The sequence below is a fragment of the Amblyomma mixtum genome, chromosome 5 (assembly GCF_055824585.1).
Source record: "Amblyomma mixtum isolate Tamu chromosome 5, ASM5582458v1, whole genome shotgun sequence".
In the NCBI taxonomy this organism is placed as follows: domain Eukaryota; kingdom Metazoa; phylum Arthropoda; class Arachnida; order Ixodida; family Ixodidae; genus Amblyomma; species Amblyomma mixtum.
In genome coordinates, this window is record NC_143016.1 from 172,471,149 (window position 1) to 172,483,739 (window position 12,591).

Genomic DNA, 12,591 nt, shown 5'->3' on the forward strand with positions numbered 1-12,591 from the left:
TGCTACTTCGAGCAACGCAGTAGGGCAATCTATGAAGCGTTTGTCATTGTGTGCAAAGGGGTTTCATGTGGAGGCAAACCTTCAATAAAGCTGTCTCATCACGAGTTGGTACATCTTAACTGATGATGACGAGTCTAGTGCTTTTGCTGCTGGCGTTGTTGCTTCCTCTTTTTGCTGTTTGAGCCCATCTGTCGGTCTGTCTATTTATATGCTAACGCATTAAATAGAACCAGTCGCTAGCCAGCGCTCCTGTGTGTCCGCTCCTTCATCGCCTCTCCTTTTTGCGCTGTTCGTAGTATAAAATGTACTGTCGCCAACTCGCCCAGCAGTAAACTTTGATCTAAGAAATCATTATTGCCGACCTGCATCCTACTAACGGGCCACGGAGGCCAAGTGGCTGCTGCGTTCGGCTCTACAGCCTACGGCTCGGGATCGAGTTCAGACTGGGGTGGCCGCATTTCGATGTTGGCGAAATAAAGACACAGTCCGTGCGCCGCATGAGATCAGTGCTCGTGAAAGGACTTGAAAAAGATAACTTTGTTGAGGCTCCGCTACTGATGATTGCAAATAAAGCACCCATACCGCTCTATGGGGCGCTTGCGATAATAACATTACATAAAAGCAACAAAGTTCTACATTCAACACCAATTTTTTCCTCACTAAGGGCCAAATTATCCTCTTTAGCAGTTTGCGAAGCGCTTTCTCTAGGCGCGCTCAAGTCATTCAGCATTTCTTAACCGTGAAGAATTCAGTATTTCGGCTACAATAGTCTCAGTGTAAGAACCTTTACGAAATTTCTAAACATTTAACTAGCGTAGCTCTCAGAAGGAGTCCAAAACTCTCTGACATGAGCTCATTTTTAAAAGGCGAAAAAGGGATAAGAATATAAATACTCTCCTGACGGATAAGTACATCGGATAGTTTTGACCATTTCACAGAGCAAAATATGTGAGCAATTCTCAGGACTTCGACAACCACGGTTTGCAACAATTCCAGAATTTTGTTATTTTTTCTGGAGAAGATAAGTGACAATAGCTGTATAAATCTGCAGCAATTCCTGGAAATCGTGATGTGTCAGGGTAAAATAAAATTTCTCAAGTTCCAAAACATTTAGTGCAGCTTGTTTAGCAGAGACAAAGATGTGCAAGTTAAAGTAGTCTGGAATTTTGCGAAAAGTAAACGAACGCAACGACTACCGCAACAAGTATCGAGCCGAAGATGTGAGAACTGGAAGTTTTATACGAAGCATATTACTAGAGCTACACTACAGCCCGTCGAGCGCGGCGGTGGAGCTACCATTGACCTTTAGCGTGACCACGTGACAACACGTGACAACATGACGTCAAAGCAGAGGAGAGATGGGCTGCCGGCTCGCGCGGTCGGCCGCGGCGGTGGAGGCTCCACATCAGAGGCGCGGCGGCTGACCACGTGACAACATGACGTCACAGCAGAGGAGAGATGGGCTGCTGGCTCGCGCGGTCGGCCGCGGTGGTGGATGCTCCACATCAGAGGCGCTGCAGCTGACCACGTGACGCTACAGCAGCGGTATAAAGCTGAGCTTGCCTCGCTCTCCGGGCACTTGCGAGGCCGCCAGGTGTTGGGATTGCGCCTAGAAGCAGGGCTGATTTGAACGAGAAGCGAAAGCTTCAGCGTGCCACAGAGACCGATGAAGAGCGGGATGAACGTCAACCAAGGAAAGCCATGTATTACAAAGCCTAGCCATCAGTATGCTTCGCATCTGACTAGGCTTAACCTTAGCTAAGCTAGTTAGTTAATTAGTTAGTTAAGCTAGTTAGTTAGCTAGTTAATTTCCATCTGGAGCAGGTGTACATGAGGATTATAACCAGTGTCTCACACTACAAGAATTAAATAAGGTACTATCTTCTGGAAAAAAGACAGCACCAGGACCAGACAACGTGCATTACGCTATGCTTGCACATCTCTCCGAGGCTGCTGTAGAGGCACCGTTAAAATTCTTTAATAAAATCTGGATAACTGGAAATATACCTGACGAGTGGAAAAAAGCAGTCATAATACCTTTTCTCAAACCCGGAAAACCACCAACAAGTCCTAGCAGTTACAGACCAATAGCCCTCACCAACTGCATTGCTAAATCTTTCGAAAGTGTAATAAACATTAGATTGACCTTCATACTTGAATCTCGGCAACTATTAGATACACACCAATGTGGGTTTAAAAAAGCATGCTCGACCACAGATCACCTTGTCCGTCTAGAAAACATCATCCGGGAGGCGTTCATCCACAAGCAGCACTGTATTGGGGTCTTCTTCGACTTGGAGAAGGCCTACGATACTACGTGGAAGTTCGGCATCCTCCGTGACCTAGCAGAGCTAAGTATCCGCGGCAGGATGTTGAACTGCTTGAACGACTTCCTGGCTAACCGCACATTCCGAGTCCGCCTAGGAGCAACTCTCTCCATGACTTTCACCCAAGAGAACGGGGTACCCCAGGGGTGCATTCTAAGCACGACACTCTTCATTGTAAAAATGAATTCCTTAGCTAAAGTAATATCCAAGTCCATAATGTGTTCAATTTATGTAGATGACCTACAAATAGCATGGACGTCCTCTAGCTTATCAACCTGTGAGAGACAAATACAAATCACACTAAATAAACTAGGTGCTTGGGCAGACAGAAATGGGTTTAAATTTTCTCCTCAAAAAAACAGTAGCTGTTCTTTTTTTCATTGCGACGAGGCCTACAGGTCGATCCCAATCTATACCTGAATCACACTGCGCTACCAATTGAACAAGAACAAAAATTTTTAGGCCTAACTTTCGACAAGAAACTCACATTTCTACCACACAATAACAACCTTAAAAACAAAGCTTCTCAAGCCCTCAATATCTTAAAAGTTCTCTCACGGAAGCGGTGGGGGTCCGGTAGAGCAAGCCTTTTACAAATATATCGCTCTCTGGTGCGCTCCAAGCTGGTCTACGGGTGCATAGTATATGGTTCGGCAAGAGCATCTTACTTAAAAAGATTAGACCCCATTCATAGTCTTGGTCTGCGCCTATCATCTGGAGCATACAGAACATCACCAGTAGTTAGCCTTTATGTTGAAACTAATGAAGCCGCTCTTGAGGATCGCAGAATCGCCCTTACATGCTCATATGTCTTAAATATCCGTTCTCTTCCGAAACATCTCTGCCATCCAATTGTCAACAAGTGCCCATCTAAAAGATTATTCATCAACAAACCACATTTTATCAGGCCATTACTACTGCGCTTTGAAGGTAAATGTGAAGAGCTAACAGTACTAGATGCCCTACCGAATATTGCACAAAGGAATGAATATTTACCACCATGGTAGAGCCTGTCTTCAGTATGTGACCTCACAATGACACATTTAGATAAAAAGCAAACGCCAAATGAGCACATATTACAGGAATTCTTTGCACTACAAGAAAAGTATGACACCTAGATTGAATTTTATACCGATGGCTCAAAAACAGAAAGTCACGTTGGAAGTGCAGTAATCCAAGGAAAAAATAAACAGATAATGCGACTACCAGAATGAGCATCGGTTTTTACTGCTGAGTGTTATGCCATCTTTGTAGCTGTAGAAAAAATAGTAAGAGAGAATATCAAAAATAGCATCATTTACACCGATTCCCTGAGTGTGCTTAAAGCACTGCACTCCAGAAATGCAGCTGAACCTATAATAGGAAACATCATACATAACATAGTTAAAATCACAAAACAAAAGCATAACATTAAATTCTTCTGGGTTCCTAGCCATGTAGGAATTGTAGGTAATGAGAAAGCAGATCTATGCGCTGCACAAGCCCGGAATGGCCAAATAAAGCAAGTGAACATACCACACAAGGATTGTTTAAAATTTATGTACAGTAAACTCAAAAATAAGTGGCAGGCTGCATGGCAAGAGCACGTAAACAACAAACTACATTATGTGAAGCCAATTTTAGGGGAATGGCAATCATGTAGGGATCAAGAACTTTTTACCGCAGTTATTTTATGTCGGCTCCGCATTGGACAGACCCACCTCACGCACAGCTTTCTGCTAACCAAACAAAACAAACCTCTCTGTGAAATGTGTGGTGCGAACTCACAGTGAACCTCATTTTAATTTCATGTGTCAAACTAGAAGAACTAAGAAAGAAATATTTTACAACAATTTATAGGGAAAGACTTCCATTACACCCCATGTTACTTTTAGGCGATCGTGCACTGGTTGACATCTCATGTATTTTTAGGTTTCTCAAGGAAGCCAGCGTTTTAAACAAACTCTAAGTATAAAAAGCTTCACCTTTAACAAAAACTCCAACCTTGTGTTTAGCGCATCATAGCCTCAGTTGCTTTTGCGCCATTAAAATCAATATAACTAACTAATTAGCTAAGCCTCAGCCATTTTTATTCCCCGAAGTGTTACCACAGCCTAGCACTGAAGTTGCAAAACAATAACACACCAGTAGCGCAGGAGCATTCTCCAGCAGTTTCCACTGTGCACAGTTTTGTCTTCACAAACCTTTCTCGAACCTAAATCTTACATTTTGACCAGAAATTACTGAGTATTAATTTCGAGTGTATTGACACAATACTTTTTGCTCTAAGGTTTTGCCTTAACGAATATACGGCATATAATGGGTATGTCGGAAATGCACTCCACTCGGTTTCGTAGGAGTGGGACAACGTAGTTTCCTCATGCCGCGGCTGGGCGGTATAGAGGATATAAACCGCATTCCTTTCTTGGTAGTTAGGCTTCTGTGATCGACATCTCTAAATTAAGCGGCTTCGATTTTTAGCCATTTAGGATGATATTCAGGAACCGCCACTCTGGCGTCTGAACAGGTATAGGTACGCACAACGTAAAAGCAATTTCCTCCAAGCCCCACTGCGACACCACCGCATGATGTTTTTGTCTACATCAAATTGAGTTCTAGGATGAGATTCAGGAAAGAAGGGGGCAGACATTTTGATAGATGCGAAGCACTCGTTCTGTCTCTTTAGATGCCCATACGAACGTCACGTTTTTGAGCGCTCTGTAGCCGTTTGCTGGGGAGATCGAGCAAACTGATAATTTTCCAAATCTCAGAGATAAATTTATGCTCGCTATCTAGCTGCGAGAAAGATGTGAAATAGAATGCAACATTACTAGTTTCAGCCTCCGCTGGAGCCCCTACAATATTTGCCAATGTTCTTTATTCAGTCAACTTTTGGAAAATGACTAGGCGCACATTTGTATCGAATTTGCACCCGCTGGTGGTCAATTGTTTTATGCGCCCCATGGTAGCTCTTTGAGGTTTAGAGTATTAACTCTGATTAGTACGTATAACCCGCCCTTTGATCTGTTCTTGCGGTGTTTAGACCAAAGGCACATTTATATATTGGTTTCTGATTGAGATGTCTAGTAAATACACTACGCGCAGAAGCTGCCCTCACATGATGCTCTGTTTCGCAGGTGGTCGGCCGAAGCTGAGCACGTGGCTGGTACGCCCGTTTAACCTCACCGTATACGCCGTTCCAGGGCTACAGCTCACGGGTCCAGAACTAGAATCGATTAACGCTACCAGCAACAAGTGCATGCATGATCGGATATGGCAGGTGCTGCACGGCACATACAAGCAGGACCTAAGCAAGGCCGCAGGCAGTCCGGATAGCTACATACCGCCGCCCTGAATAGCCAATGGCTGCTTCGTACTTGAAATCAGCCACTTTAATGAGCTTTAGTAGGCAACCTTGTTGTTGTTTGATCATGGGATATCAGCACTTGCAGACGAGGACAGGGAAGGAAAACAACACGCACAACTGTGCTGAACCCAGAGCTTTATTTCTGAAGCTTTAAGTTCAGTGCACTTTCTCAGTGTCTGTTGTTTTTCATTCTCTGTTGTTATCTGCAAGCACTGCTTACCCCATGATGTCTGAAAATTAGCTAGCCAAGCAACTTATTCGCCTCAATTTTTTTAAAGTTCGTTTTTGACGCTATGCAAAATTTTTATTTGCCTCCTGCCTCAATATTTATTTTGAATTGCTTGAAGCCCGTTGTGCCATGGGCAATGCGGGCAAGGCAATTTGTAGATTTAATTTTTCGTGGTGTTCCCAGCATGTAACTAATGTAAGAATGAGATATCTTAGAAAAATCTATCGCAGGAAAAAAACAGTTGAAAGTTTGTCAAAGTCGACCGTCGTTCGTCGCATAATAAAATTGTCCAATCCATCTGGATATAGTGAATCAAGAAAGCCGATATTGTTATTGAGAGCTTGATTCTGGAAATTCGGATGTGGCAAAGGATGCCTGGAATGAGTAAATAAAATAAAGTTTGATATTGTACCCCTTTTTTCCGGCAGAGGTGTTGCTTGTAGCACATTTTGCGGTGTACATGTGCGTGTGTGTTCATTAGGTGAAGCAGGGTTTTCAGAAAACGCGGAGGAGGAAGACCCAAGGTCCTAAGGCTCTTCTAACCGCACTTCGTTCTTTAATCGCTACGTTTAAGCCTACGTTTGATTTTTGAAACCAGAACCTCATTTAGTCAGTTGCTGTGTCTTCGCGCTCCTGATACCAAACTGTTGCTCATATTCCATATTTAGTTCGTTTCGTTATTCTAACCATCTTGTCACAGAAATAAATACAGTATTAGTCAGCGTATACAGAACAGCGCAAACTGTTTTTGTGAGACATACGAGTTCACTCGAGGAATAAAATAAAGGTAAATTAAAAAGACATAATCTCACAGGCAGCCCAAACGTCTGCGCCAGTGCTAGCTCTTGCTTAAGTATTCTTCACTCCAAGTCATTTTTAAGACAAAGCAAAATGCAGCTCAGAGTTCGCCATACCACTTCAGAATGAATGCGCTGGCGGTAGCCATGGTAACGTGTTTCCATACGAAGTTTCTTGAAGTGCGCTTCAGCTTTCCCTGTGCACTTGGTTTAACACTTTGCGACCCCATTACCTTCGTGGACAAAAGCCTGTTTTCTCCGCATATACCCCCTACCTGCGAAGCTAAGTGCCACCGAGGAAGGAGAAGGCTTCGAGCGATATTCACAGCCTTTCCAAGCGACAGCGGTGGATACTCCATCTGCCGGATTGCTGTCGTGATCCGTTCGGTGCACGCTGTAGTACAAGGAGGGTGCAGAGGTGTTAGGAGGCCAAAAGAGAGGCGAAGAGAGAGAAGAATTGATTTTAAGTGTAAAGGCGCAATAACTGTCTCGCGTCTAGGTAGATACCTGAACCGCGCCTGTGGGAAGGCAGGTACCATAGAGTGAAAAAAAGAGATACAGGGGCGCCGTTGTCGCCCTCTTAGGGATATTTAGCGCACACTGATGTTACGCACGGTTCATTACCCAGATATGGGATAGACTTTGTCCTTGCGTCAGCTCTCTTCTCTACTACACAAGTCCCTTATCAATCGGCAGGCAACTCTTTGGCGCATGTTACAAACACAGATTCAACCCTCTCAGGCTTTCTCCCTATCAATTCATTTTGCTCACTTCATCCTCCACTCTGTGTCCTGAACCTCGCTCTCCATCTTTTTTTTCATTGTCGGGCAAATCGGCTTCCGTGGTACTTAGAGCACCTAAAGACCAGGGAGGACTGAGAGACCCTGCTGCGCTCCTAGGACCAGGTCATCAGCTCTCACGATTTTCTTCCGGAAGGCCGGAAATTTTCGCTGCATCCCAAAACTTTTGCTCACATCATCTGCCTAAAGCTGTCTGGAACACGAAAAAACTACTTTAATCCAGATCAGATTTTTATTGGGGATTCTATGCCCGATTTTTTTCTCCCTCATGGGAGCTCCGCAAGGCCCAACGAGAGCTAGCGTTAGCACCCCCCTGGATGGGGTTGCCGCGGCCACTGGCCAACATGGCTGCCTCTGCTATTCGCGGTTACAATGCGTCTACTCTATCTTGGACTGAAATCTCCCCTGCTGCTGCTCAAGACGCTGCGGAATCGTCGGACGCTATTTCTGACAACAGCCTCTACACGTTACTCGCGCTACGCCCTACGGCCAACCCCTCAAGACGGTTGCCGCCACCTGCGGTACTGACGTGGCGGCTCAAAACTCTCCTGCTCCAGAGGTAGGCGCGCGGATTCCGCCGGGACAGAAGTCATCGTGGCGTCCGCGCAGAATGTATAGTTTCGGGAAGGAAGACATCATTGTAGTAGTGAAGCCACGGGCTACGGTAAACTTCCGCCAAGCTTTCAAGCCCGGTAAACTGCCATTTGCCTCTCATGTTTGCGCCGAGGCTGTCAAAACCCTCACCATCTCGCCCCTCTGTAACCAGAATATCTTTCTCTGCGCCACCCAAGACGTTGCAACGGCCAACAAGCTAGCCCGGGAGTTCACCCTGAGGTCAAGTGAGGGTTCAATTCCTCTTATTGGCCACGCGAAACTGAACGGCGTGGTGTGCCGGGAAGTCATCACCGTTAACGAGCGGGAAGTCATCTCCGTTGTCGTGGAGAGCGGCTGCTCTCCACGACAAAATCATCTGGTGCGACGGAGACATCGCCTTCTTCCGCAAGCTCGGAAAATCCTCTACTGCGCTGGTCACCTTCGTGAGCCGGAAGGTACCGCGCTTTGTCCTCTACAATTCAACGGTACCACCAGTGCGGGAGTACAAGCGCACCATCCCTCCTTGTTACCGGTACGGAACCATCGGGCACCGGATGGCCAACTGTCCCCGCCCTGTAGAGGTACACTGCGACCATTGCGGCCAGATCGTAGGGAGGACTGCCGACGGCGGCGTGGCGCCCAACCAGTGCAAGCCTGCATGCATGGTCTGCGAGGAAGCCCACCTCACGGGATCGCAGGCCTGCTTAGGCAAATTTCGCCGGCTCCACAAATCTCCACGAATTCCCGCTGGCTGCAGCTCCAAGGCGACCGCAGCAATACGTCCTCCCCAGTCATCGGACACCGTACCAGGAGGTGCTTCCGGCGGCAAGCCTGATGGCGCTGCGACTAATGGCACGCCGCCGCTCGGGGTCGCCAGGCGCCCGCCAGCCAATTCGAAGACGCCGCCTTCGCCCTCCATGTCACTGACGTCGTCGCCGAAGACGTCAAAGGACCAGGGTGCTCCGGCTTCCCAGGCCAGGGACATCCCGGAGCGCGGAGATAGCGGCCCATCAGCGGCTGCAGTTTCCAAGACATCGTCGAGCAAGGTAGGCCGCTGGGCTAAGGTCGGCTTCCCCGACGTTCGGCCCCCTTCCTCCTTCTCCCCCAAAATCGTACAGATGCGCCGCGAAATGGTGGCGCTTCGTGCGTAGGTAGCTCAGCTAGCTGCTGAAAACAAATTTTTACTCTGTTTCACAAGCCGGCCCACTTTCCCCGCCGTCGTCACAAGCACGCCCAGTGGTGCGCCCTGAGGAACCCGCGCCTGCGTTCGAGGGCCCTCAGGAAAACATGATGGACAGCCGCATAACGACTGTAGAAAACACCCTAGCCGAATTGGTAGGCCAGTTTTTCACCTTTGGAAATATCCTAGAAATCATCGCTCAGAATGTGACCACTGCGGTCATCGGTAACATTAAAAACATGGATTAACGAGTCTGGCCCACGCTTCGGGGGTAGGTCTAATCCGCTAAAGGACGTTAACCGTCCATCAAAATATACACGAAATGCTGACCTGGGCGTAATCACTGAAGATTTTGCGGAGCCCCTCCCAGTTCAGGGCCTGGAAGCCATAGCTTCAGAGTCTAGCCCAACTCCACGCAAAAGTTTACATGGCACTGACCCTAGACCACCCAGCCTGCCCCTAAAACCTCTCAAGCAATGGAACTTCCGCTGCTTCAAATACCGCAAAACAAGAGCGAACTTCAGATTATATCTCGACATTTTGAGCCTCCGACAGCTTTAGTCGCACTCCAGGAACCTGGGGCTGCGGTGATGCTGTCGGGTTACAACACTTTCCAATGGCACCCGTCCACCTGACCTTTTCCAGCGTGGAGGTTAGTTCCGCAAGCTTTCTGCCACGTGACTCTCCCTTGCTATAGCCCCACAACCGACTGGGGGCGTTGAAATCGCCCCCAGTCAGAAGGGGGTCGGGACCTGCTATCTTTAGCGCCTTCCTAAAGATGCCCGAGAATGCTCTCACGTTTAGGGGGGCAGTGTATATTTAAGACGTACGGGTGTGTCAGTGCGACGCAGGGGAAGATTGTCCCTATCACGTACAAATCGGAGATTATCTTCCCCTGCGTCGCACTGACACACCCGTACGTCTTAAATATACACTGCCCCCCTAAACGTGAGAGCATTCTCGGGCATCTTTAGGAAGGCGCTAAAGATAGCAGGTCCCGACCCCCTTCTGACTGGGGGCGATTTCAACGCCCCCAGTCGGTTGTGGGGCTATAGCAAGGGAGAGTCACGTGGCAGAAAGCTTGCGGAACTAACCTCCACGCTGGGTATTGCTCTCTGTACTGAACCCATTCATTCAACGCGTATGGGTAACTCCGTAACTCGGGACACTGGTCCCGATCTTACCCTTACCCGCAACATAAGACACGCAGACTGGATCCACATCGAGGATACCCTTGGTCGCGACCACAGCATCATCAACGCTATCATCTATACTCGCCCCCTACACCGCCCCATAGCGCAGGCCCGCCTACTAGACTGGACAACTTTCTGTCAATACTTGCCCCCGTACAGTCTGCCGCAATACAACTACTTCTCCTGGGCACACACCATTCTCCAAACGCTACACAAACACGATAAGCAAATAAAACTCACAGATAAGGTGACGGATGTGGACAACTGCCTCCTTCGTCCTTGGGATGCGCGGTGTAGCCTCACTAGCAGGTGGCGTCGTCAGAAACATAGCAAGAAGCCCCGCTTGCAGGCTCATGACCTCACCCGAAAGGCGGCAGAGTATGCTGCCCAGCTCACCGACTCTAACTGGCTTAATCGCTGTAGCTCGGCTGCTTGACAAATGTCTAGTCGCAATAACTGGAGGCTATTCCGCAACCTCATAGATACAACTCAGACTCGCATGGAAGCGCGGTACATCTGCAACGAGCAATTCATAACTTCAAAGTAATGCGGACGAGCTTGTACAGGCTTTAGGGGATCAGTATCTGCGTCAAGTCCAAGACCCCCATGGACAGGAATATCTCTATGCGGGCAGAAATAATCCGGCTCTGGGTCATCCGTTCCAGCTTCACGATCTTCGGCGGCTTTTGCTAAAATCAGAAGGGGTACCGCGCCGGGCGAACATATGATCACAGTCAAGCTTTTGGCAAACCTTCCTAACCGGTCGTATGAGGCTCTGCTAGAATATAGAATATATCAATGCAATCTGGAACGGAAATCATCCTCCCCCTAGATTGGAAAACGGCGCTTGACACCTTCATCTCCAAGGCAGGTAAGGCCATCAATACCGATCCTCTCCAGCCTATCTCTTTAACGTCTTGTGCGGCCAAGCATATAAAGTCCATGGTTCTAGATCGCCTCTCAGTATATCTGGGGGCTCGTAATACGTTCGCAGACACGATGTTTCGATTCCGGCCTCACAAGTCGGCACAAGGCATTCTGCTTCAACTCCGCCGCGAGGTACTAACGCCTGTCGAGCACCCTCACAATGACAAGGTGGTTCTCGCCTTGGATTTGAAGGGCGCCTTCGATAACGTGAAACACAGCGTCATCCTCGCTCACCTAAGCAAGACAAACAGCGGACACAACACTTGTAATTACATCCAAAGCACTGTCGTTACACAATGAGTACGCGGGGAAAGTCACAAGGCCCATTTTGTTTCCACTACTCTTTCATCTGGCAATGCTCCATCTCCCTGGCCAACTGACTGGAGTTGAATGTGTTCAGCATGCACTGTATGCCCACGACATACCCATTTGGGCAACAGATTGTAACACTGGTTAACAGGAGGACAGCCTGCAAACAGCGGCTGGCATAGTGGATCGCTATGCTGCGTACTGTGGTCTGCAGTGCTCTCCTAAAAAATCAGAACTCGTGCTTCTCCGCCCCTTGCCAGGATGCAAAACCCGAATACTTCTCACTCTGGCTAGTGGACCCATACGTGAAGCCAATGAGGTCAGACTCCTCCAACTCCTTATTCACCAAAATCGTCGTGCTGACACAACCCTAGCCAAGCTTCGCAAGTTTGGCGACCAAGTGGGCCATATGGTCCGCCGCGTCTCCAACAAGCGTGGGGGCCTCAGAAGTAAGGATGAGATGCTACTCGGCCACGCTTCTGTGATGAGTCTAATGCTTTATTCGACTCCATACCTGCACTTGCGCAAGCATGATGAAGACGCCTAGAGGATACTCTCCTCATTATGATCAACAGGGCGCTCGACCACCCGTTTTATACTTCCAATGCAAGGCTCCCTACATGTGGGGTGGTGAACACCTATCGGGAGCTGTGCGCGGCGCACCTCACTACTCAATATTCCCGTCTTGCCCAGAGTCTGTCCGGCTGTCGCCTTCTGGACCGGCTGTATATACATCCCGACCATCACAAAGAGCAAAGGGTACGAGTGCCCGAACTACGGAAAAGCACCCTCCGTGTTCGCAGCCTTCCAACCGAAATGTACATAGAAGACAACAATGGACGGCTCCGGCGTGGAAGAATCCTCTGCACCGCCATTATGTTTCAAAATA

The 12,591-nt window shown here is 48.1% G+C and overlaps 1 protein-coding gene and 1 pseudogene across 1 annotated transcript in view; both read left to right on the forward strand.

Moving 5' to 3' along the window:
* Window positions 1-5,661, forward strand: part of LOC149344697 (uncharacterized) — a 56,915-nt gene extending 51,254 nt beyond the window's left edge. The window contains exon 4 of the mRNA XM_089547284.1: window positions 5,444-5,661. Within this exon, the coding sequence (XP_089403410.1) occupies window positions 5,444-5,661 (218 nt within the window). The remainder of the gene's footprint in view (window positions 1-5,443) is intronic.
* A 2,551-nt stretch (window positions 5,662-8,212) lies between these two features.
* Window positions 8,213-9,244, forward strand: LOC149344698 (uncharacterized; annotated as a pseudogene).
* Window positions 9,245-12,591: the final 3,347 nt, after the last annotated feature.